This window comes from Podarcis filfolensis (assembly GCF_964270895.1).
Source record: "Podarcis filfolensis genome assembly, chromosome: 18".
NCBI lineage: Eukaryota > Metazoa > Chordata > Lepidosauria > Squamata > Lacertidae > Podarcis > Podarcis filfolensis.
Window position 1 is genome coordinate 10,811,444 of NC_139622.1, and position 26,387 is coordinate 10,837,830.

A 26,387-nucleotide genomic window follows, 5' to 3' on the forward strand; every position below is an offset into this window, starting at 1 on the left:
TTTTAAAGCCTTGCCATTTTTAGCTCTGGAAACAAGACCCAGCTTGCAAAGCAAGGAGGACTTCGCCTGTGCATTCATAACCAAGCCTGCTCAGAGCAGCTACTCCTTTTGCATTACGTAAAAAGCCAATTTTTTTTGGATGGAAAAACCCCATTTATAAAACAGCCCTGTGTGTATATATGTGTCCAAAATGCTCTAAAACAAATTAAATGGACTCCTTGGGAAGCTTCATCCTACATTCCCTGCATCCATTTTGTGTGGTGCACATTTTAAAATTTTTATTAAGTTTATTCGTTTTGTTTTGTTTTGTTTTGTTTTTTTCCACGCGAGGCAGGCTCGGCGGGGCGCAGCTAGGCCGCGGGTTGCCAGGGGCAACGGCGACGCGCTCTTCTTCCGTCATCACGCCCCGCCTCCCTCCCTCCGCAGCGCTTGGCTCTTTCCTTTTTGTATTGATTCGAACGGGGCCAATCGGAGAGCGCGGGGGGCGGGGAGGGAGGTGACGCGGCGCTCCGGTCTCCCGTGATGCCCCGCGCGCCGGGCTCGCTGAGTGAGCTAGAGAGAGGCGCGGTGGGCGGAGCGGTGGGCGTGGCCACGCGGCAGGAGTGGGCGGGGCCGAGGGCAGAAGAGAGCAAGACCGACGCCATATTGGAAGGCTCTGGATGAAGGCAGGTGAGAACCTGGGGGGGGGGCAGGTTCAATTAATGGCCTCCTAGCCCCCCCTTCCCCCTCCCCCCCACTTTCGGGGGGGTTGGGAAGAGGAAAGCCCCCCCTAATTTTCAGCAGCAGAAAGGGAAGGGGGGGAGAGAAAAGAGCCTATTTTTAATGCAATTGCTTATGGGGTCTGCGCCCCCCCCATGGAGGGAACCTTATTTTTAAATGGGGGGCTGGTCTATGGGGTGAGAAGCTTCAGAGGGAAGAGGGTGGGGGGGTGAATTACAAGCCAGCCCCCCCTCTCCTTCAGTGCTTTCCTGTAATGGGGGGGGCTTTAAATCAGTGGGGAGGGGTGTTTTTTTGGGGGGGGTTGTCTATGGGGTGAGAAGCTTCAGAGGGAAGAGGCTGGGGGGTGAATGACAAGGCAGCCCCCCTCTCCTTCAATGCTTTCCTGTAAAGGGGGGGATTTAAATCAGTGGGGAGGGGTGTTTTTTGGGGGGGGTTTGTCTATGGGGTGAGAAGCTTCAGAGGGGAGAGGGTGTGGGGTCAATTACAAGGCAGCCCCCCTCTCCATCTATGGGGTGAGAAGCTTCAGAGGGAAGAGGGTGGGGGGGTCAATTACAAGCCAGCCCCCCCTTTCCTGTAATTGGGGGGGGCTTTAAATCAGTGGGGAGGGGTGCTGTTTTTGGGGGGTGCAGAGGTGGGGCGTGGAATTTCCATTTATTCCCCCCACCCCATTCCCAGCTGCAGGGTTTGGGGTGTGCTTTAATACGGGGGAGGGTGAATTACGAGGCAGCCGCCCCTCTCCTTCCATACTTTCCTGTAATGGGGGGTGATTTAAATCAGTGGGGAGGGGTGTTATTTTTTGGGGGGGGTTGCAGAGGTGGGGGTGGGAATTTCCATTTATTCTATCCACCTCACTTGCAGGGTTTGGGGTGTGATTTAATACAGGGGGGTGCTGTGTTATTGGGGGTGTCCCCTGGTGTGTGTGTGTGTGTGCGATTTTTGGGGGGGGTTGCTAATTGGGTGAAGAGATGGTTGATTGAGTGGGGGGGTTGGAAGATGTCCGTGTGTCCGTTCCCCCCCCCCGCCGCCCCCGGTTTCTCATAGCAGGGTTGCAGAGGGCGAGCCTGTGCTTTAATTTGGGGAGCTGTAATAAATTTTATTAATAATAATAATAATGTGGAGGTGTCTTCGGGAGAGCGATGGGGGAGGAACTAATTAGGTGAGTGGATGAGAAGGAAATGGGGGGGGGTCGATTGAAGGGCCCCTCCCTGCATTTTCTGCCATGGGAAGGGTGGGGTGGAGCTGAGTGGGCGAGGAGAAGGTCCGGGTATTTTTGTTGGGGGGGGCAGATTTGAAGACCACTCAAATTCCCCAAACCAGGGATTGAGAGCCCCTGCTTGAATGCAATGAGAGAAGAGGTCTATTATTTGGGGGGGGGTGGACTCACTGGAGAGATGGGGCAGCAAGGGGGGGCATGGAGTCCTCCCCCCTCCCTTCCATGTGACAGATAGGCTATTAATGGGGGGGGGCGAGCCTTGCTTTAAAGCAATTGAGAGGAGTACTATTGAGGTATCTTTTATGGGGGGGGAGGGCAGGCTAGAAGGGGGGGGGACACATTTGGATGAACAGACGACGAATGGGGAGCCAGGAAAACAGCGCACCCCTTTAATATGGGGCTTCGTGTAAGGGGAGTGGGGGTTCTGTTATCGCGGTCGCTCTTTGGGGGGAGACTGGACCTAATTGGGAATTCGGTAGGCGGGTTTATTTTTCGGGGGGGGGTGCCCACTCCCCAATTTTACCCACTATTTCTCTCCGTTAAAAAAGGCACTCTTGTCTCCTTTTACCTGTTACCCATTTTCCTCCCCTGTAACTGGGGGGGGGGGCGTGAAGTCTGTGCTTTAAGGTAACGGAATATTTTGGGGGGGCTGTTCACTGGAGGGAGGCAGATGGGTCACCCAGTTGCATTAGCAAAGTGGGGGGGCTTCCTTTACTTTAACATAAAAATGGAAGAGCTATGGGGGGAGACTTTATTGCAGCAGGCAGGTGTTTCATTTTGGGGGTGACTTAATAGGGAAGTTGGAGGTTCCTTCCTATTAGTTCCCCCCCATCTATAGACCAGCAAACCCCCATTTCTTCCGTGGCAAGGGTCTGATCTGTGTGTGTCCCCCCCCCCCGCAAAAAGGGGAATTGTGGGGTTCTGTGCTTTAATGCAATGGGAGGTTATGTACAACGGATAGCAGCTGGAGGAGGGCCCAATTAGGAAGTTGAGAGTGGGGGACTGTTGATGCTGCCCCCTTCCCATTTATTTCCCTACCCATAGTCCATTTAAAGCGCCCCCCCGTGCCATTCGTTGGGTTCAAAGTGTCCCTGCTACAGAGGATAAAGGTAAAGGGACCCCTGATCGTTAGGGCCAGTCATGACCGACTCTGGGGTTGCGGCGCTCATCTCGCTTTACTGGCCGAGGGAGCCGGCGTACAGCTTCTGGGTCATGTGGCCAGCAGGACTAAGCCGCTTCTGGCGAACCAGAGCAGTGCACGGAAACGCCGTTTACCTTCCCGCCAGAGCGGTACCTATTGATCTACTTGCACTTTGACGTGCTTTCGAACTGCTAGGTTGGCAGGAGCAGGGACCGAGCAACTGGAGCTCACCCCGTCATAGCGGGGATTCGAACCGCTGACCTTCTGATCGGCAAGTCCTAGGCTCTGTGGTTTAACCCACAGCGCCACCCGCGTCCCTAGCTACAGAGGATAGGATCCAGTAATGCCCCAGTCCAGGCAAATTCTCTCAGGGTATGGCTTTAGTGGAGGCTGAGACAAGCCACCACCTCCTCTATTTTCTGACTTGCACGATTTATTCTTTCTTTAGACCAGGCACGTCCAACAGGTAGATCACTGGACGTATGGGGGGGTCAGTCACTGGCTTCCCCAAGAAAGCTCAACGTTTTAGCCCTGCACCCCCAAAAACGGGGCTTTCCTCCTCCCCCAAAAAAGCTCAACACCTTAGACCCGAACCCCCCAAAAGGGCGTAGATCCCTGCCAGTTTGTAACTCTGTGAGTAAATCACAGTCTCTTGGGAGTTGGCCACCTTTAAAAGAATCTTTATTTCCAGTTACAAGGTGCCGAAATGCGAGGCTGCTTCTTTCTTTTTATTCAAGTTGTTCAAGGTCCCCCCCACCATTTAACCCACACAGCTACCCTCTCTGTAGGCAGACAGGTAAGGACTGGCCCAATTTCACCTCCTGAGCTTCACGGCCAAGTGGGGAATTTGAACCCGGGCCTCCCCAGTTCCTAGTCCTACTCCAACCCTCTCCAATTAGGGCTGGGAAGATAGCCCTAAGCCCGAAAATTATAGAGAGCTTCACTGTAGAAACTAGTTAGCTTGGTGGACCAGTGGGCTCCACTGTCTAAAGCTGCTTTCTGTTTAAATCGGCCCCTCTGTTCAGGACCTTGTGGGCTAGAAACTTGCTTCATCTCTAGCGGAATGACTGTAGTTTCTTAGGCGGAGCTCCCATTTATTCCCGTTCCATTCCGACTTGCGGGTTTGGAGTGTCCCGTAAGGAGTGCTTCAGTTTTTTATTGCTGGAGTTGCATTTTTTTCTGCTACGGGGAGCCCTCCTCGCTTTCGAAAATGTGCGTTCACAGCCGCGGTTGCTGGGGAAGAGCTGTAACTCGGAAGCAGAACTTTGCCTGCAAAAAGGTCCCGTTTTCCATCACTGGCCTCTCCAGTAGAGACTCCTGTCTGCTTGGACTACTGCAATGCGCTCTCTGTGGGGCTGCCTTTGAAGGTGACACGGAAACTGCAACTAATCCAGAATGCGGCAGCCAGACTGGTGACTGGGAGCTGCCGCCGAGACCACATAACACCGGTCCTGAAAGACCTACATTGGCTCCTAGGACGTTTCTGAGCACAATTTAAAGTGTTGGTGCTGACCTTTAAAGCCCTAAATGGCCCAGTATCCCTGAAGGAGCGTCTCCACCCCCATCGTCCAGCCCAGACACCTGGGTCCATCTCCGAGGGCCTTCTGGCGGTTCCCTCCCTGCGAGAAGCGAGGTGGTGGCACCCTGTGCAAGGGGTGGCCCCTTGACATTTCCTTGACATCTGAATGGAGGGCGTTCCACGGGGCGGGCGCCACCACTGAAAAGGCCCTCCGCCTGGTTCCCTGTAATCTCACTTCCCTTTCAACTCTACAGTTCTATGATAAAAGTATTCTTAGGTTCTGGTTAGTTTCTGGGCTCAGTTCAAGGTGCTGGTTTTGATCTGTGAAGTGCCAGAATCTGATGACTGCCTCTGCCTACTTAACTGGGCCTTCTCGGTGGTGGCGCCCGCCCTGTGCAACGCCCTCCCGTCAGATGTCAAGGAAATAAACAACTATCTGACTTTTGGAAGGCATCTGAAGGCAGCCCTGTTTAGGGACGTTTTAAGTGTTTGATGTTTTATCGTGTTGTTAATATTCTCTCGGGAGCCGCCCAGAGTGGCTGGGGAAACCCAGCCAGATGGGTGTGGTAAAAATAATAAATCATGGTGATGAGACAGGAGAGCCGCTACCAGTCAGTGTACTGAGCTATAGCATATTTAAGAGCATGGTGCTGATGATGTCAAGGTTGCAGGTTCAATTCCCAAGTGCGAAAGCTGCATATTCCTGCAGTGCAGAGGGTTGGACTGGGTGATCCTCAGGGCTCCCTTCCGACTCTGCAATCCTAGGTCTCCCTTGGAGGTTATGGACTCTCCTTCCTTGGAGGTTTTTAAGCAGAGATTTGGTGGCCATTTGTCATGGATGCTTTAGCTGAGATTCCTGCATTGCAAGGGGGGTTGGACTGGATGACCCCTGGGGGTCCCAAACTGCTGTCTTAATGTGCTCCTTCCTTTTTCCTCCTCCCCCCCCCCAGCACTCCCTGGACCTCCTGCTCTCCATGAACATCAGGGCGTGAGGCTGTAATAAGGCACTTGGCTCCCCTTCTCTCCTTCCCCCCGCGCCTCTTGACCGCTTCCACCATGGATCAAGACTACGAAAGACGCCTTCTCCGCCAAATCAACATCCAGAATGAAAACATGATGCCTTGCGTAAGACTTGCAAAACACTACTAACCCATGTTGTTGTTGTTTAGTTGTGTCCGCCTCTTTGTTCCCCCCTAGACCAGATCACGCCAGGCCCTCCTGTCTTCCACTGCCTCCCGCAGTTTGGTCAAACTTATGCTGGTAGCTTCGAGAACACTGTCCCACCATCTTGTCCTCTGTCCTCGGCTTCTCCTTGTGCCCTCCATCTTCCCCAACATCAGGGTCTTTTCCAGGGAGTCTTCTCTTCTCCTGAGGTGGCCAAAGTCTTGGAGCCTCAGCTTCAGGATCTGTCCTTCCAGTGAGCACTCAGGGCTGATTTCCTTCCGAATGGATAGGTTGGATCTTCTTGCAGTCCATGGGACTCTCGAGAGTCTCCTCCAGCGTCATAATTCAAAATACTAAACCGTAGGTTACGTAAAATGCAACCTAGCAGGCTGTTTTTGGGCTATGTAACTTCTGTTTCAAACACAGTTCAACATGTTCAACATACAATATCTCGCAGTGTGCAATTCCATAGACCAACACATCATATGTAAAGAGAACATATCCTGAGAAATCAAAGTCCAATGGATGGTCAGGTGATAAAGTCCATTCAGTTCCTAAATTGGCATAATGGCAAGAACCACAATATGGTATGCTTATCTTATCTTATCTTATCTTACCTTAACTTACCTTATGGTGTTGCCCTAGAACAGGCATAAGCAAACTTGGCCCTCCAGATGTTTTTGGACTGCAGTTCCCATCATCCCTGACCACTGGTCCTGTTAGCTAGGGATGATGGGAGTTGTAGTCCCAAAACATCTGGAGGGCCGAGTTTGCCTATACCTGCCCTAGAAGTCTTCCTAGAAAACCTCTGAACCAGTTTTTGCCAAGCTGAAAATGTGATGTCTCTGAGCTCTGATAATGCAACTTTTCCGCTGTGCTTTATTGAAAGCAGAAAAGTAATCGTTTCCTTAATAACAAATCAAACTATTTATTTAACTAAAACAATAACATTATAGCATATGTATCCATGTTTGTTAACTGATGTGGTTAAACAATTAAAAAAACAACAACATAATCTGACTTTTAGCAAACATGAAAAACTTAAAACAAATCCTTATTTCCTGATGAATAGCCTTTGGACTGTAATGTAACTTAAATAGAGAATCTTTAGAAAGATTATTCCTCCAAAAGCATTTTATTTTAAAATCCAATTTAAATTTTAAAATTCCGATTTAAATTTTAAAAAAACCTGTCTTTTGTTTTTAAAATCATTGAATTTTATCCACCCTGCTTAACGGTGGATAAGCAGGGTGGATAAAACAAACAAAACCTTATTTCCTGATGAATAGCCTTTGGACTGTAATGTAACTTAAATAGAAAATCTTTAGAAAGATTATTCCTCCCAAAAAAATCTGATTTGGGGAAAAAAATCGATTTAAAACAAAAAAATCCAATTTGTAATTTTTTTGGTGAAAAAAAACTTTGATTTTTATCCACCCTGGGCTGTAATGAGGACAGAATGGAGAAAAAGGAGAAGAACTGTGCCTTCAAGTTTCTCATTTCTCAGAAGGCAGGGTTGGGTTAGAAAAGGAGTAAATCTAAAAGTTTAAGAAACTCTGTTCCAAGCTGAAACGATGGCGGTCTCTCTTCTGATGACGGGGGCGTATTTCTCTGTTGCCTGATTTCTCGTCCCCCGCCCACAAATTGCAGGTTGCCGACATGAGGAGGACCCTGACGCCTTCGAATTCCCCCGTGTCGTCTCCCAGCAAGCACGGCGACAGGTTCATCCCATCCCGAGCCGGGGCAAATTGGAGCATCAGTTTCCACAGAATAAACGTGAGCATCACAAGAAAGCCCCCATGGCTGTTTAGGGTTTTTTTACAGTGGTACCTTGGTTCTCAAACTTAAATCAGTTCCGGATACTATCGTATTTATTTTATAGTGCGGTACATTGATTGATTAGGGATGTGGGTGGCGCTGTGGGTTAAACCACAGAGCCTAGGGCTTGCCAATCAGAAGGTCGGCGGTTCGAACCCCCGCAATGACGGGGTGAGCTCCCGTTGCTCGGTCCCTGCTCCTGCCCACCTAGCAGTTCGAAAGCACGTCAAAGTGCAAGTAGATAAATAAGTACCGCTCTGGCGGGAAGGTAAACGGCGTTTCCGTGCGCTGCCTGGTTCACCAGAAGCGGCTTAGTCCTGCTGGCCACATGACCCGGAAGCTGTACGCCGGCTCCCTCGGCCAATAAAGCGAGATGAGCACCGCAACCCCAGAGTTGGCCACGACTGGACCTAATGGTCAGGGGTCCCTTTACCTTTACATTGATTGATTAGGGATGCGGGTGGTGCTGTGGGTTTGCTGATCAGAAGGTCGGCGGTTCAAATCCCCGCGACGACGGGGTGAGCTCCCATTGCTCGGTCCCTGCTCCTGCCAACCTAGCAGTTCAAAAGCACACCAGCGCAAGTAGATAAATAGGTACCGCTCCGGCGGGCAGGTAAACGGTGTTTCTGTGCGCTGCTGTGGTTCGCCCAAAGTGGCTTAGTCCTGCTGGCCACATGACCCGGAAGCTATACACCGGCTCCCTCGGCCAGTAAAGCGAGATGAGCGCCGCAACCCCAGAAAAATGATTTGCACCATCAAACAAGCCCTCATTTTCTACGCTTCGCAGGAAAACGAAAAGTCCCCGAGTCAAAACAGAAAAGCAAAGGACGCAACTTCGGACAACGGCAAAGGTAGACCTGAACACCTGCCTCTTAAAAATTATTATTATTATGATTTATTATTATTATGCCTCTGTGTTCCTTGTTTGGATAGACTGCAAGGTTTATTTCCGTTCAGCAAAAAGAGGAGGGTCCCTCAAAGCAAAATAACTGCCGTGTTGTTTTGGTTTAGCTTTCACACGCTGCAGTCCATGTCATCGCAGGAGGTTATGCCATAATAGATTTCTTAGTCTCTATAAAAGAGTCCTTGTTGGTTCACCACCAGCCCACCCTGCAAAAGACTATCTCTTTATTTTGCCTCTCCTCATTGACTTGGTACTCCTGTTTGCTACGGTTGTAACTGTTTCCCACCTTCCCGTTTCGACTCTCTGGCACCCTATCTGCATAACCTAGCAATTCCAAAATATAGATGCGCTTTTACCCTCGCAAGATTGAATGTCTTGCCCTCGGCTGGGCTCGATTCCAACAGATCCCACACAAAAAACTCTTCTTTCCCTGCGGAGACGTCAGTCCCGAATCGGTGGCGCACGCCCTTCTGGCTTGCTCTCTTTATAAAGACTTGAGGAATGAGATTATCACCCCTCTTTGATTGTTGGACTACAATGGAACTTAAATAGAAAATTTTCAGAAAGATTTTTCCTCCGAAAGCATTTTATCTTAAAAATCCGATTCAAATTTAAAAAATCTGATTTAAATTAAAAAAAATCCGATTTAAATAAAGAAAATCCAAGTATTATTATTATTATTATTATTATTAAAAAGTCATTGATTTTTATCCACCCTGATTCTTTGCATCAGTAAATGCTTTTGTCGTGTAAACGTATACCCTTGTGTCCAGATTATGGTGCTTTAAAAAGACTCTTTAAGCAAGGAAAAGGCAGGGGCCATGTGTTTGTGTTTTTGTTTTATTTTAAACGAGGCTTGACTTTGAAGTCCCCCGCTTCTCTCAACCCCACAGATGGCCTTGCATACTCAGCCTTGCTAAAGAACGAGCTCTTGGGGGCCGGGATCGAGAAGGTGCAGGACCCGCAGACGGAAGACAGGAGGCTCCAGCCCTCCACGCCGGAAAAAAAGAGCCTTTTCACGGTATTTGATTTTTTCATCTGATTGGGGGGGCGTTCCACAGGGCAGGCGCTACCACCGAGAAGGCCCTCTGCCTGGTTCCCTGTAACCTCACTTCTCGCAGGGAGGGAACCACCAGAAGGCCCTTGGAGATGGACCCCGGTGTCCGGGCTGGACGATGGGGGTGGAGATGCTCCTTCAGGTCTACTGGGCTGTTTAGGGCTTTCAAGGTCAGCGCCAACACCTTGAATTGTGCTTGGAAACGTCCCGGGAGCCAATGCAGGTCTTTCAAGACAGGTGTTGTTGTTATTATGCAACCCTTTGCTCATCACTCAAGGTCCTTCGTGGGCTGTTTGATGGAGGTGCATGGGGTATCGACAGGGCCTTCTCAGTGGTGGCTCCCTGCTTGCAGAAAGCCATCCCTGGGGAGGCACACCTTGGTTGCCATCATATCTTCATAGGCTCCAGGCCAAAAAAAGAAAATAAATTCCTTTTCCGCCAGGGTTTTGCAATTTAATAATCTGTGGTTCCCTTCTGTGGGTGCGGAGCCTTAGCGCTGCCTGTTTAATAATATGGATCTTTTATTTCTTTAGAACACTTTGAGCTTTATGTTGGGTTTAATGTGTGTGCTGCCTTCTCGCCCGTCCAGTACTCCCTCACCACGAAACGCTCCAGCCCGGACGATGGCAACGAGGTCTCCCCCTATTCTCTTTCGCCTGTCAGCAACAAAAGGTTGGGCTCCCTTTTTTAGCGAAGTGTTTTAGGAAACACAACAATGCAGGGTGAAGGTTTTCCTGCAGGGGGTGTTATGCGGGTGGCGCTGTGGGTTAAACCACAGAGCCTAGGGCTTGCTGATCAGAAGGTTGGCGGATCGAATCCCCGCAATGACGGGGTGAGCTCCCGTTGCTCGGTCCCTGCTCTTGCCAACCTCGCAGTTCGAAAGCACGTCCAAGTGCAAGTAGATAAATAGGTGCCACTCTGGCGGGGAGGTAAACGCCGTTTCCGTGCGCTGCTCTGGTTCGCCAGAAGCGGCTTAGTCCTGCTGGCCACATGACTGTGGCTTAGCGGTATATATAGCCAAACCACCGACTCTGCAGCCGCCTGGTTTGAAAGAGAAAATGATTTAGGCCGATTTGATTTAGATCGATTTGATTTAAATCAAATCCACCCTTTTTGGAGGGAATAATAATGCTTCCTCCTTCTTCACACCTCCTCCTTCTTCCTCTTCCCCAATTTCCCACGCGGCCAAAACAGCCAAAAGCTGCTACGGTCTCCTCGGAAGCCCACGAGGAAAATCTCCAAAATCCCATTCAAAGTATTGGATGCCCCGGAACTTCAGGACGACTTCTACCTGAACCTGGTTGACTGGTCGTCCCTTAACGTTCTCAGCGTCGGCCTCGGAACATGTGTTTACCTGTGGAGTGCCTGTACCAGCCAGGTAAAGTCCTTATTTTCTTACGTTACAACCAGGGCCGTATTTAGGTTTGATGAGGCCCTAAGCTACTGAAGGTAATGGGGCCCTTTATATGTCCAGCTGTCCTTTGTCAACAACAAATTGTCACCGTTTTTTGTGTTGGATATGTGCTGTAAGGTCATTTATGGACCTAATAAGGTATCTCAACCCACTTGTACATCACAAAATATGTATTTTATCAAAGCAATTGTTGAGCTGAAATACAAGAAGTATATCAATAGTGAAATACAATTAAGAAGAATTGCCGCTGTTCTTTTGTGTTGAATATGTGCTGTACGGTCCTTTATGGACCTAATAGGTATCTCAAGCCATTTGCACATGTGGCCATGCAACCAGTCCATGCAGAATGTAGGCACCCTATATATAGAAAGGAGCAAACCAGTGATATTTTAGGGAGCAGGCCGGGCCCATGACTTAAATCACAGGAGCCTACAAAACACTCCTGCTGTACGTAGGTTTTATTTTATTTGTTTCTTATCTTATATTTTGGAAATGTACATCCAGTTGTTTTTTTCCTTTAATTTTTTTTGGGGGCCCCCAAGAGAGTGAGGCCCTAAGCTATAGCTTGTTGAGCTTATACGTTAATCCGGCACTGATTACGAAACAAACCAAAAAAACAGCTATTGGAAGAAAAAACTCGCCCTTTCCAGAGACATGGTGTTGGATAACCTTCACCTTTGCCTTCCTCTCGCCTCTTTTGAATTGGCCTCTTAACGGGAGGCCCGGCAAAATCTTCCAGCCCTCGCTTGAATCTGCCTGTTGCTTCTCTGCATGAGTCCCTGCTCCAGAGGCTTTGTGGAGGGAGCGTGTCCCCAAATAGAGACTCCCGCCTACAAATTGAGTGTTCTTCGCGATAGCAGATGAACTGTGTGCGGCATATATATATATACACGGTGGAATCTCGGTCGTCGAACATAATCCGTTCCGGAAGACCGTTCGACTTCCAAAACGTCCGACAACCGAGGCGCAATGGGCGGCCAGAAGATTCCAGTGGAGAAATCGAGAAATGCGCCTTGGGAGTCGTTCGACTTCTGAGGCACGTTCGAAAACAGAAGCAATTCTGGGTTTTCAGCATTCGAAAATGGAAACATTCAGCTTCTGAGACGCTCGAAAACTGAGTTTCCACTGTGTATATATTTTAATCAAACCTGCTTAGGCACAAAAGTGTTCTTCCCCTTTTTAATTTTCCAAAATAAAGAAAAAAGGCATTTCTAACAGTTGGTGGAGACGCGGGTGGCGCTGTGGGTTAAACCACAGAGCCTAGGACTTGCTGATCGGAAGGTCGGCAGTTCGAATCCCTGCAATGACGGGGTGAGCTCCCGTGGCTCGGTCCCTGCTCCTGCCCACCTAGCAGTTCGAAAGCACGTCAAAGTGCAAGTAGATAAAGAGGTACCGCTCTGGCGGGAAGGTAGACGGCGTTTCCGTGCGCTGCTCTGGTTCGCCAGAAGCGGCTTAGTCCTGCTGGCCACATGACCTGTACGCCGGCTCCCTCGGCCAGTAAAGCGAGATGAGCGCTGCAACCCCAGAGTTGGCCGTGACTGGACCTAATGGTCAGGGGTCCCTTTACCTTTGCCTTTAGCAGTTGGTGGGCCATTGCCCTGACCCAGCAGGCAGGCTCTTACGTATAATGAAACTCTTGTTATTATTACGGTCTTATGCTTCCTTGCTGGGGACGAGGCTGCGTGTGGGAGGCCTACGAGGTCAACGGCCTCTCCTCCTTTCCCTCCCAGTGCCCTCTCCTTTTCTCATTCTTTCTTCCCCGTCTCCCCTCTCCTCTTTCTCCCAAGGTGACCCGGCTGTGCGACCTCTCCGTGGAAGGCGATTCCGTTACCTCCGTCGGGTGGTCTGAGCGGGTGAGTACGCTGTTGGGTTTCCGCCGAAGCGCAGCGGTTGCAAATGGCGGGCAGGGCTGTGATGGCGAGGCTGTGGGGGGGGGACCCTTTGTCCCGGGGCTGAATGTGGCCCTCCAAGCTTTTCCACCTGGCTCTCGGACGTTCTCACCCTTTGCATCCCTTCTCTGGCATAATGGGGACCTGCCAAAGCTAGATGGCTTTCAGGCAAAATTTCTACGATCTCTGCTGCAGGTACCCAACTGTGTCCCCAACTCTGTACTTCTGTTAGAAGCTGGTGAATGCCCAATTTCAACTAAAGCGTGGTGGGCTGTCCTAAAACATTGGCTCAGGATTTCAGTGTTTGATCTAGGGAAGGGTTTGTACTAACACCTGACCAGCAAATGGCAGAAAACCATGGCTAAAAAAGCCACCTCTATCGCTCTGTCACCCGCCCCCCCAACTGTATTACATGGGTTATGAAGGCGCCCTAAAGATGTTAAAGCAAAGATTATGGGATAATGCACACAGTGACTTGCGATCTCGATCACACGCAGTCTGTAGTCCGCCGGCAGTAGGAGTACAATATTGGTATGTCTTTAAGTTAACATCTTACATTAAAAACCTGACAGTACCAAACTATCGAAGGCTTTTCACCAAAGCCAGACTAAATGTCTTTCCTTCTGCAGTGTTGAGAGGAGTTCCCTACCAGGACAGACTTTGCTCGTGTGCTCAAGACATTGGTTCCATAAAACATATTTTGTTGCACTGTGCGAAAGATGAGCAAGCCAGGGCTGAACTGATACTACCCTTGCTGGTACCTTTCCCAGGAAAATCAGAGTCTCAGTATGTCAGGTTCCTATTGGAAGACCGGACAAATGCTAGAACATTAGCAGTGGCCAAGTTTTTATCGGTGGTTGCAAGAACCAATGATCCCTATATTCCGAACAAAATGCTTGTTTAACCTGGAGGTAGGCTGTCTGAATTGTGCATTGCTTTGTAATGATTTGTTGGGTCTCTGGGCCATAATAAAGATTGATGATGTTGATGATGCATCCCTTCTCTCCAATTAGGGCAACTTGGTGGCGGTCGGGACCCACAAGGGATTTGTACAGATCTGGGACGCCGGGGCCGGCAAGAAGCTCTCCATGCTGGAAGGGCACACAGCCAGAGTAGGTAAGGAAATCCTCCGGAAAAACCATCTCTCAAAGGACCTGTTGATGGCATTTTACCATTGCACTGTGGAGAGTGTATTAACTTATGGTCTGTGTGTGTGGTTTGGGAGCAGGTGAAAAACAATGCTGTCCAGGGTTGTAAAGACTGCAGAGAGAATAATTGGGTGCCCTCTTCCCACCTTGGATCAAATCTACGCTTCCAGGTGCCATAAGAAAGCTGCAGAGATAGCGCAGGATAGTGCGCACCCCAGAAATGATCTCTTTCAGCTTCTGCCTTCTGGAAGAAGGTATATAGGGTTATAAAGGCCAGGACTAGCCGCCTGAGAAACAGTTTCTACGCAAAAGCAATTCTGGTTCTAAACGCAGCATAAGGGGTCTCTATAGTATAGTGTATTTTAAAATGGGGTTTCAGAGTTTTTAGGGGGTTTTGAATGTTTTATGTAGTTTTGTAGTAGTTTTATGTAGTTTTGTAGTAGTTTTATGTAGTTTTTCAATTCCATTGTTCTGCATGGGACAATGACAATAAAGATATCGTATATCGTATCGTATATCAAAAGTGGGGCAAGCAGAACGCGGAAACGGAACGCCGATTTCCTAAAAGCCCCGTGCGAAGCCCTGCAGAAATAAGAATATTAATAGTAATTTATTGCAGTGGTACCTTGGTTCTCAAACGCCTTGGGACTCAAACAACCTGGAACCCAAACACTGCAAACCCGGAAGTTAAGTGTTCCAGTTTGTGAACTATTTTCGGAAGCCGAACGTGCTCCGTTCTGAGTGTTCCGCTTCCGATTTGAGTGTTACGCTGAGGTCTGTCTGTCTTTGCTATTTATTTTGCGTTTCTGCGGTTCTTTATGTTTTGTTTTGGTGACTGTGTGGAACCCAGTTCAGCTACTGATGGATTGTGTGACTGCAGTACACTGTTCATTGCTTTCGTTTCATGGATCAACGGTCTCGTTAGATAGTAAAATCCATGTTCAGTGGCTGTTTTGGGGGTTGTTTTCAAAAGTCTGGAATGGATCAATCTGTTTTGCATTGCTTTCTATGGGAAAGCGCGCCTTGGTTTTGGAACGCTTTGATTTTGGAATAGACTTCCGGGACTGATTAAGTTTGAGAACCAAGGTACCACTGTATTCGTATCCTACCCATCTGACTGGCTAGCCCCAGCCACTCTAGGCGGCTTCCAACATCTATAAAAACATAATTAAACATTGGAAAGCTTCCTTATATATGGCTGCCTTCTGGTGTTCTTCTAAAGGTTCTATAGCGACTCATCTTGACATCTGACGGCAGGGCGGGAGCCACCACCGAGAAGGCCCTCTGCTGGGTTCCCTGTAGCTTCGCTTCTCTCAGGGAGGGAACTGCCAGAAGGCCCTCGGTGCCGGATCGTAGCGTCCGGGCAGAACGATGGGGGGTGGAGACGCTTCTTCACTGGGGAGACAGACACATTTCACCAGGGAGAACATACAACACACACAGAACTACCACCGAGAAGGCCCTGTTCTGGGCAGCCTCAACACCACCAACAAGACCTGTGTGTTGGAGGGTCTAAGAGTGATAATCCGTTTCACTGGTGGTTCTGCTGCTGGTGGCTTAACTCTGGGTGGGTCGGAGTGTTTGTGGGCATGCTGTGACCTCACAGAAGCTCAGCCAATAGCAGCAAGGGAGGCTCAGCAAGCGGTGGGCGGTGTTTCTAACAAGCAGGGGCACACGGGCGCTCACTGATGGTGCCAGGGTGTTCAGTTTCCCTGTGTCTGTCTGCATCTCTTCCTCCCCGTGCCTCCCCAGAAACTTCAGCGGGTGCAGAATGCCGCGGCTAGACTCCTTACGGGGTCCTCGCTGCGAGATCACATTCACCCGGTGCTCTACCAGCTGCACTGGCTCCCAGTGGAGTACAGGATCAGGTTTAAGGTGCCGGTTTCAACCTTTAAAGCCCTATACGGCCTAGGACCCTCGTACCTACGGGACCGCCTCTCCTGGTATGTCCCACAGAGGAACTTACGGTCTTCAGACAAAAACATCCTGAAGGTCCCAGGCCACAGGGAGGTTAGGCTGGCCTCAACCAGAGCCAGGGCCTTTTCGGCCGTGGCCCCGATCTGGTGGAACGCTCTGCCACAAGAGACCAGGGCCCTGCGGGACTTGACATCTTTCTGCAGGGCCTGCAAGACAGAGCTGTTCCACCAGGCCTTTGGCCAAGGCACAGCCTGACCCCCTCCTTTGGCAATCTTCACAGAACTTTAGCCTAATGGTTGCCTTCAATTTGATTTGAATTAATTTTATAATGAAATGATTTTAGAATGTTGTACTATCTTATTGTTGTTAGCCGCCCTGAGCCCGGCTTCGGCTGGGGAGGGCGGGATATAAATAAAATTTATATTATCAATGCTCCAGGTGCCCTGGCGTGGAACGCGGACCAACTCTCTTCCGGCAGCCGGGACCGGATGATCCTGCAGAGAGATATCCGAACGCCCCCCCTTCAGTCCGAGCGCCGCCTCCAAGGCCACAGGCAGGAGGTCTGCGGGCTCAAGTGGTCGACCGACCACCAGCTCCTCGCGTCTGGCGGGAACGACAACAAGGTAATAAAAATAATAGTAATAATAATAAGATGATGGAATTTTCGGAGCTAGCCGACCTAACCGGAAGAGTCCGCGACCAGAAGGAGGAGGAGGAGTATCAGGAAGAGTGGAATAGATTTAATGATTATTTAGTTAAATTTGTTAAGTTAAACTAACTGAAAATAGCTTGCAGATACCTAATGGGCTTAGGATTTTATTTATGTTAAGTGATGAATTAATATGTTTTAATTCCATAAGGTGAAGATCTAAGGATGTTAATGTTTTAAGTTAAATTTCATAAAAATTGGGATTTGGAAAACCGTTAAAAGGACATGCAATGAAATTCAACCAAGGGGAAGCGAGGAAGTCACTTAACAAAGTTAATAACTGTAATTTTCAATAAGGCTGTGATTTATGTTTGTTTGTCTTGTGTGTTTGTTTGTTTATAATATTGTGAAAACTAATATTTTTTTTGGAAAATAATAATAATAATAAAAAAAAATTATTTATACCCCGCCCTCCCCAGCCAAGACCGGGCTCAGGGCGGCTAACAACCAATAATAGAAACAAGTTGATTAAAATGCAATTTAAAAGATTAAGATACAAGATTAAAACAAGTAGGGTGCAATCTCTTCATAGGAGGAGAAAGGAAAAAGAAAGAGGGGGAGGGAATCAAACTGATTCTAAGCCAAAGGCCAGGTGGAACAACTCTATCTTACAGGCCCTGCGGAAAGAGATCAGATCCCGCAGGGCCCTGGTCTCATGGGACAGAGCGTCTCACCAGGCCGGAGCCAGAGTTGAAAAGGCCCTGCCTCTGGTTGAGGCTAATCTAACTTCCTTAGGGCCCGGGACCTCTAGGGTGTTGCTATATATGGACCTTAAGGTCCTCCGTGGGGCATACCGGGAGAGGCGGTCCCGTAGGTACGAGGTACAGTTGCCGTGGAATTTTACTCAGTATTGATCCAGAGCAGATCCCAATGTATATTTAGCAGAGTAACAATAATAATCAATCAATCTTTAGTACGGTCCAGAGACACAACAAATTGTTACAAAGCAATGCACTATTCAGACAGCCTACCTCCAGGTTAAACAAGCTTTTGTTCAGACTTAAAGATAGGGATCATCGGTTTGCAGCCACCGATAAAAACTTATCCACTGCCAATGTTCTAGCGTTTGTCCGGTCTTCCAATAGGAACCTGACATAGTGAACCTCTGATTTTCCTGTGAAAGGTACTAGCAAAGGTAATGGATGATGATGATAAAAATAATAAATAATAAATTGATTATTTATATCCTGCCCATCTGGCTGGGTTTCCCCAGAATATTCCAACAGAATATTAAAATACAATAGTCTATTAAACTTTAAAAGCTTCCCTAAACAGGGCTGCCTTCAGAAGTCTTCTAAAAGTCAGATAGATGTTTATCTCCTTGACATTTGATGGGGGGGGGTCGTTCCACAGGGTGGGTGCCACCACCGAGAAGGCCCTCTGCCTGGTTCCCTGTAACCTCACTTCTCGCAGGGAGGGAACAGCCAGAAGACCCTCGGAGATGGACCCCGGTGTCCGGGCTGGAAGATGGGGGTGGAAAGGCTCCTTCAGGGATACAGAGCCGTTTAGGGCTTTCAAGGTCAGCACCAACGCTTTGAATTGTGCTCGGAAACGTACTGGGAGCCAATGTAGGTCTTTCAAGACCGGTGTTATATGATCTCGGCAGCCGCTCCCAGTCACCAGTCTAGCTGCCGCGTTCTGGATTAGTTGTAGTTTCCTGGTCACCTTCAAAGGTAGCCCCACGGAGAGCGCATGGCAGTAATCAAAGTGGGAGATAACCAGAGCATGCACCGCTCTGGCCAGACAGTCTGCGGGCAGGGAGGGTCTCAGACAAAACTCTAGTTCTGTCACCCCCTGCCCAAAAAACGGGGCGGCCGGTGAAGACTCCCTCTCCCTCCCTCACAGCTCCTCGTGTGGAACCACTCCAGCCTCAGCCCAGTCCAGCAGTACACAGAGCACCTTGCGGCCGTCAAGGCGATCGCCTGGTCCCCCCACCAGCATGGGCTGCTGGCTTCCGGCGGCGGGACGGCGGACCGCTGTATACGTTTCTGGAACACGCTGACCGGACAGCCTCTGCAGTGCATTGACACCGGGTCGCAAGTCTGCAACCTCGCCTGGTCCAAGCACGCCAACGAGCTGGTAAGGGAGCGCTCGTCTCCTGTGTGCTTCCCTCTATCCTTCGCCTGCCTGTCCCCTGGAGGGCTGGCACTTTATTTTCCTAGTAACTTAAAGGTAAAGGTAAAGGGACCCCTGACCATTAGGTCCAGTCATGGCCGACTCTGGGGTTGCGGCGCTCATCTCGCTTTCCTGGCCAAGGGAGCCGGCGTACAGCTTCCGGGTCACGTGGCCAGCAGGACTAAGCCGCTTCTGGCGAACCAGAGCAGCGCATGGAAACGCCGTTTACCTTCCCGCCGGAGCGGTACCTATTTATCTACTTGCACTTCAACGTGCTTTGGAACTGCTAGGTTGGCAGGAGCAGGGACCGAGCAACGGGAGCTCACCCCGTCACGGGGATTCGAACCGCCGACCTTCTGATCGGCAAGCCCTAGGCTCTGTGGTTTAACCCACAGCGCTACCCGTATCCCCCTAGTAACTTAGGCGGGTTTATTTGGCAGGCTGCTTTAGGGGTGCCCCGGCCCCATCAGGCGCAGGGGTAAAACTGCCTCTGCATCCTCACCAGGGCTCGGTACAGCTTGTTCCTCCTCTGCTTTCCAACATCACAGTGTTAGCCTGGTGATATTCCTCCCTCCCTCCCTCCCTCCCTCTCTCTCTCTTTCTCTGTCTTCTTTGGCGATCCCTCTTAGCCGAGTAAGATTGTCTTCTAAAACACGGTCTTAACAGTGAGTCCGTAAGTGACTGTGGAGGCCAGTTCTGGATCCCCACATCCTTCCACAGTGGGGACATAGGTCTCCAGGCGGGAGTTGATCCCGGTGAGGGTTTCCCAAGCGTGCCTTCCTCTTAGCACGTTTCTCCCTCGCGTCCTGAGTTCGAGTGTCTTCAAAGCCCACAATACCTTTGGTCAAGGCTGTTCTCCAACTGGAGCGCTCGCAGGCCAGTGTTTCCCAGTTGTCGGTGTTTATACTACATTTCTTTAGATTTGCCTTGAGAGAGTCTTCAAACCTCTTTCGTTGTCCATCATCATTACTGTAATGGGAATTGGGGTTCCTTGTGCGTAAATTCCAAACTGCTCCCAGCTGTTGGGGTAGCTAAACCTTTCCCTGATTTGACAGCCCTTACAAGGCGACTGTCTCAGTCACTGGCAGAATCCGTCAGTGGGCGTTCCCTAAACTTCTTCCAACATAAAAGCTGTTTGACGCCAAGTCTCCTCCTAGCCTCCCTGCGCGGAAGTCTCCTGCGCAGAGTGGGCGTGGCCAGCGGAGGTCCTGGGCTCTCCCCGCTGGACCCTGTGGAAGGGTCTTGGAGCCCTCTCTCCGAAGACCTTCCCTCCTCCCCTTCTTTCCTGGTGTCACGCCGATTTCCTTCCCCAATGGAAGTGTTCTCCCTCTCCCTGCTGGTCCCTTCTCCTGCATCATCGGAGAGCCCTACCTCCACTCTGGGCTCCGATGTCAGTTCCCTGACAATTACGCTTTCCATTCTTAAGTTCGGAATAGAGGAGTTGCTTTGGAAGACGATAGTCAGGCATCCGCACAACATGACCAGTCCAACGAAGTGGATGTTGAAGAATCATGGCTTCGACACTGGCGATCTTTGCTTCTTCCAGTACACTGGTATTAGTTCGCCTGTCTTCCCAGGTGATGCGTAAAAATTTCCAGAGACGCCGTTGGTGGAATCTTTCGAGGAGTTGTTGATCCACCCGCATTACACTTCCCATTTTTTCACATACTCCTATCTCTCCCTCTCCCTTTTTCTCTCTAGGTGAGCACTCACGGATACTCTCAGAACCAAATCCTCGTCTGGAAATACCCGTCCTTGACTCAAGTTGCAAAGCTAACCGGGCATTCTTACAGAGTCCTCTACCTGGTGAGTAACTGGCCCCCCCCTCCAAAAATAAAGCCCTCTCTGTGGAAGTCTTTTTGGCCTGTTGCCTATGCGTGCATTGTTGTTGTCGTTCGCTTTTTCCTTTGTTCTGGGGTATTTTGAATGCAAAAGCAGCTCCAAAATCTGAGGCAGACTGGGTAGCTTTTTTGGGGGGTGTCCATCCTTTGCAGCAACCTCCCTCCTTCTCAGAAACATTCCCTGCCAGGGAACTGAGGCGCTCCCAAAGCAAAGGAAGGATTGAACTCGGATTAATAAGAATGCACAGAGAGGCTTGAACCAGCAAGACTCTGGGAAGGGTGCGTATAATAGTCTCTGTCTGTGTGCCTCCAGCACCTGGCCCAGGTCGTTTTATTCACAAAAGAACTTTTTACAGAGTGAGCCAATCAGATTTCTTCTGAGCATTTCAACAAACCCCACGTGGGGACAAAGTTAAACTACCGAAACTAATTAAGCTCTGGGGTTGCGGCGCTCATCTCACTTTACTGGTTGAGGAAGCCGGCGTACAGCTTCCGGGTCATGTGGCCAGCAGGACTAAGCCGCTTTTGGCGAACCAGAGCAGCGCACGGAAACGCCGTTTACCTTCCCGCCGGAGCGGTACCTATTTATCTACTTGCACTTTGACGTGCTTTCAAACTGCTAGGTTGGCAGGAGCAGGGACTGAGCAACTGGAGCTCACCCCGTCATTGCGGGGATTCAAACCGCCGACCATCTGATTGGCAAGTCCTAGGCTCTGTGGTTTAACCCACAGCGCCACCCGCATCCCTTATGCAGGGATTTAGGATAGGCAAAATGAACCATGGAAAGAGAAGAAGGGAAGTCGTTGATATTTTAAGGGAGTTTAAATGTGTATTCTGAATTGCAATGCAGAAAATTTAATACATATATAGTGCTTTTTTTCTTGTTTAAGGGTACTCTCATTTTCCTGTTCATATTGAATTACTGCCCCTCAATGAGGCCAAAGTTAGATTCACAAAATGGTTAGGTACCTGCAGAAAAGCTTTATACAAAATCAAACCATTGTGCCCTCCTGTCCCCATATTGTCTGCCCTGGCTGGCAATGGCTCTCCGGGGTTTTAGGCGCGGGGGGGGGGGGGGCACGCGTTCCGCTAAATCTAAAGTTAAGGAGCTAGTCCTCATGGGCTTGAATGGGGAGAGCCTGATTTCCACGACTTGCTCTCTGACTGAACCACGGCCGTCCACCCCCCCCTCCAGTGTGGTGTAGTGGTTAAGAGAGGTAGATTCGTAATCTGGGGAACCGGGTTCGAGTCTCCGCTCCTCCACCTGCAGCTGCTGGGTGACCTTGGGCCAGTCACACTTCTCTGAAGTCTCTCAGCCCCACTCACCTCACAGAGTGTTTGTTGTGGGGGAGGAAGGGAAAGGAGAATGTGAGCCGCTTTGACACTCCTTCGGGTAGTGATAAAGCGGGATATCAAATCCAAACTCTTCTTCTTCTCCTCCTCCTTCCCTTCTGCAGGCGATGTCACCCGACGGAGAGGCCATCGTGACGGGCGCCGGGGACGAGACGCTGAGGTTTTGGAACGTCTTCAGCAAAACCCGCTCCACCAAGGTAATGGGGAAACAGGCGAGGAGGCGGGTGAGCGGGTTGTGGGTTACGAGTAACCAGAGCCAGACTGTGCAGCCGGGGTCCCCCTGAAAGATTACATCCCTCGTGATTCTGAAATGTTGTCACCCGTCTTGTCTCGAGAGACGAGGCTACCTGGCCCAATTTACCGGATCCCCTCCAAAACCTTTGGTATGGCAGATCTTCGCGTCTTCCGCAGTAGTCACAAGGCTGTCTGCAAAAGCTTTTTATCCTACCATTATTCCTCTTATTGTCTCATTGGAACTTACATTTCTTGCCAGTACAGTGGTACCTCGGGTTACAGACACTTCAGGTTACAGACTCCGCTAATCCAGAAATAGTACCTTGGGTTAAGAACTTTGCTTCAGGATGAGAACAGAAATCGCGTGGCGGCAGCGGGAGGCCCCATTAGCTAAAGTGGTGCATCAGGTTAAGAACAGTTTCAGGTTAAGAACGGACCTCTGGAGCAAATTAAGTACTTAACCCGAGGTACCGCTGTATTCACAATCGGCACATTATTCGTCTCGCAGAGGCTCCTCTGGTTATGACGTCTGTGGCCCTGGCTGAGCTCTTGCAAATGCGGAACGTGTCGGAGCTTTTGGCTGGCCAACTTCCACTGGTTGATAGCGTCTCTCAGATGAGCAAACAACCCGTGCCTTTGTCCCTCCAAAGTGGGGTCAACTTTTTTTTATTTTCCTCTGTCCCTCAACGAGCATCCTCTTGTCCCAAGCCCTTGGCAACGAGTCACAGAGGGAACGCGACGCACCCGCTAACCATCCCTTCTCCTTTCTTTCAGGAGTCTGTGTCAGTCCTTAACCTCTTCACCAGGATACGGTAGAAAAGAAAACAGGATCACGGAACAAGAGACTGTGCTTTGGGGTGGAGAACCACTAAACTGGCCTGCATGGGACCTCGGGCTGTCATCTCGGGGTGGGGGGAACAGGGAGGGAGTGGGGCGATGTGTCAAAAAAAAAAGAGATATTCAGAGGTTGGGTGGGGAACCCTCAAAAGATCCTTTATTAAATATCTGAGTGTGAATGTTATCGAATGTTATTTGGGTGCAGGGGACCAATTCTATTCCTTCCTTGGAGCCCGGAGAGTAAATATAACATGTATATTTTGGTGCCTGTTTTTCAAAAAGACAGGAATGAGGTTGTTTCATTCCTTGGGGGGGGGGCGGCACTTGCCAGATGCCTGCTCTTGTTTTTCCTCCCCCCCCCCCACTTTTTCCCCCTGTCTGTTTTGCTCTGGGGCGAAACCAGCACTTGTGAGCGTGCGGGAAGGGACTAGTGCCCCGTTGTGTGTGATTTTAAAAAGCAGCAACCACGGAGGCACGATTACCCGCTGCTCTTAAATTTATTCCCCCCCCCCCCAGTGTGTCTGGGATCCTTTTGCCCAGAAACGACGATGCCTCCCTACCCAAATCGCCGCTCAGGGGTGGCGGATGCGGTCTAGCAACGCATCCTTGCAAAAAAAAACAAGCAAACATTCATCGCTTGCAAGATCACTTGTCTGGAAGAGGCATTCTGTCCTGAGAGCGGTGGGGGAAAGAATCTTAAATCCCAAACCAGGATGGAACTGACAGCCGCCTCCAGCTGTTGCAAAAGCGGTCAGGAACGGCGGGAGCCGGAAAACCCGGGAACTTAGGAGGGAGGCTCGGCGAATCGCCATTCCCAGCTGCGTGCAAGAGGTTGGTTGTTCGTAGAAGAGGCGTCCTTTTTCTGAGAACGGGGAAGACCTCTTCTCGGGTCAGGGATTCAGGAAACCTGTTGAATTCGCAGCTCCCAGTTGTTACGGACACTGGGAGTGCAGCCACGCGAGGCTGAGCCTTTGGCTCTGTAAATTTCTGGATCCCGCAGGGGTTTTTAAACCCCGGAATCCCAGCGGGAGTGCCGAGTGCGAATAGCACAGAGCCGTCGATGGGCTGATTTCTGAGTAAGCATCCCAGTGAAAAATCTCTCGTCTTTTTCTCTCCTCTCCGTCTCTCTCGTCTGCCTCTGTTAAGGGAGCGCGCCATATTGAGCTTGTGCGCCCCGCGGTTAGACAGCGATGTTGAGCTTCGCACCGCTCTTGGGGGGCGGTCGCTGTCGGGCTTTCGTGAAAAGCTGGGGCGCCCGCCTTCAAACAAATACCCTGTGTGTGTTTGTGTGTCTGTGATCGTCTGTCGATTCGATTTGGCAAGAGGCGATTTACAACGAGCGAAGGCAGGGGGGAGACCTTGCAAGTTCGGATTTTGCGCATTTGGGGCCACAAGTTGCCGAAAATTTTGAGAATTAATATTCGGGATAGTGTTTTGTCTCTACCCCCCTAAACCCCCCTTCCCGCCGGCAAGAGATAAAACGCGGCTACCTTTGTAAACAATACCTTGGGGGGGGATTCAGTGTATCTGGCATTAAAAGGACGTGGATTTCAAAAGCGGCCTTCGCCCCCGGCGTGTGGTGTTTTTCGAAAGCTTTGCTGGGGGAGTCAGGGAGTTTTAAGTTGCTTATTCTATCTCCTTCCCCCTTCTGCCTGTCCCCTCCTCAAATTCCTGGGATCCGGTGCACCCCCTTGTAAGGCGGGGCGGGGAATGTTGCATATTTGCACCCCAGCCCGTGGATTGCGCCTACCCATAGCTGTCAACTTACAGATTTGAAAATAAGGGACCAGCAGCCCCGAAAATAAGGGATCAGCAGCCAGAATAAGGGATTTTCCAGGCACAGGTTTGTTCGACTTCTGAGCCCCTCCGAGCCAAAGGCAGAAAGCCCAGCCAGCAGCCAAACGAAGCCTCAAGCGGTGGTTCCCACAGCGCAGCAACCCGGCAAAGGGGATGCAGCAAGGAAAACCACCGTCACCTCTCCGCTGGGAAGCGCTGAGCAAAGGCGAGTCCCCAGGCAACGCGGCCGATTTGATGGGCACAAGGCAGGCAAGCTCCACCCCCCAGTCGTTCTTAGACTCCTTATTGGGTGAGCAACGCAGCCAAGCAACACAGTTGGAGCCTCCCTCCTCCCTGGCCGGCAGGGAGGGAGGGAGAGGAGCTGCTTCCTTTGAAACCTGGGAAATTTAAGGGACATCATCAATAAAGCACAGCAGCGGGATACAGCGCTGGGATAAGGGACTTTCCCGCCAAATAAGGGATGGTTGACAGCTATGCGCCTACCTGTGGCCTCTCTCCTAGGACAAGGGAGATGTGATGTGGTGGGCGGGGCCAGAGGCAAAAGTGGGAGGAGCCATGAATAGAATTTAAATCCTCTCTATCTTCCGCCCCCAAAACAAGAGTTAAAAGTCGCTTTCTGCCCTGGGAGGGTGGGGGAGCAAGGCGAACAAGGAGTTTGTGGCCCGGGGAAAGAGGGTGTATTAGTGGTACCTTGATTCTCAAACTTAATCCGTTCTGAAACCAAAGCGTTACAAAACCAAGGCGCGCTTTCCCATAGAAAGCAATGCAAAACGGATTAATCCGTTCCGGACTTTTAAAAACAACCCCTAAAACAGTAATTGAACAGGAATTTTACTAACTAACGAGACCATTGATCCATAAATTGAAAGCAATAATCAATGTACTGTACTATAAAATACATAAGACAGTATTGTAGATGATAGAAATCAAAATTATTATTTTTTTCTTCCCTGCACTGATGATAGTTATTGTTTGGATGGGGGGCTTTTAACCATTTCCGCTGTCACACAATCAATCAGTAGCTGAACTGGGTTCCAAACAGTCACAAAAGCAAATGAACTGAAAAAGCCTTTTTAAAAAACGCAAAATAAATAGCAAAAACAAAAGCGCCAAACTTAATCCGTTCTGGAAGTCCGTTTGACTTCCGAAATGTTCGGAAACCAAGGCGCGGCTTCTAATTGGCACAGGCACCCCGGAAACAATAGCCGACAGCCGCGTCGGATGTTCGGCTTCCGAAAAACGTTCAAAAACCGGAACATTCACTTCCGGGTTTTTGGCATTTGGGAACCAAGGCGTTTGAGAACCAAGGTTTTTGAGAACCAAGGCGCCACTGTGCCTGTTAGTGCTGCCCTTTTGGGAGAGAAGTTGGCATCAGTACCAGCAGTCCAGGGCACGGAGGTTGGATACTGGAGCAGGAAGGGCATGATCCTGCAACTTTTCTCAGGTCCACTGCTGCTGTTCATGCGCTGTGACTCTCCGTCCCCAGAGAGCAAGTGGAAGCTAGGGGCTTGCCTAACTGCACCTACGACGGCTCTTTTGATTCCACCAAAGGAGAAGATGGAGACATCTCAAGCTTTGCCTTTCCGCTTGGTTTCGC

The 26,387-nt window shown here is 50.0% G+C and overlaps 2 protein-coding genes across 2 annotated transcripts in view; both read left to right on the plus strand.

Moving 5' to 3' along the window:
- The window catches only part of RNF126 (ring finger protein 126), a 767,042-nt gene that overhangs the window by 333,745 nt on the left and 406,910 nt on the right, over window positions 1-26,387 (plus strand). The gene's annotated exons all lie outside the window — the stretch shown is intronic.
- FZR1 (fizzy and cell division cycle 20 related 1) lies at window positions 409-24,552 on the plus strand. The gene is made up of 14 exons (XM_083594688.1): window positions 409-669; window positions 5,544-5,718; window positions 7,408-7,533; window positions 8,363-8,426; window positions 9,373-9,500; window positions 10,126-10,208; window positions 10,731-10,914; window positions 12,738-12,803; window positions 13,853-13,955; window positions 16,343-16,527; window positions 18,459-18,692; window positions 20,430-20,534; window positions 22,027-22,119; window positions 22,931-24,552. The coding sequence occupies exons 2-14, from the start codon at window positions 5,650-5,652 to the stop codon at window positions 22,970-22,972; spliced, it is 1,482 nt and encodes a 493-aa protein (XP_083450814.1). The 5' UTR covers window positions 409-669; window positions 5,544-5,649; the 3' UTR covers window positions 22,973-24,552.

Bases quoted from the DNA above. Each gene is read 5' to 3' on its own strand.
- FZR1 (XM_083594688.1), top strand. From the start codon at position 5,650: ATGGATCAAGACTACGAAAGACGCCTTCTCCGCCAAATCAACATCCAG. The intron at 7,534-8,362 runs GTGAGCATCACA...TACGCTTCGCAG, and splicing joins TCAGTTTCCACAGAATAAAC to GAAAACGAAAAGTCCCCGAG. The intron at 12,804-13,852 runs GTGAGTACGCTG...CTCTCCAATTAG, and splicing joins CCGTCGGGTGGTCTGAGCGG to GGCAACTTGGTGGCGGTCGG.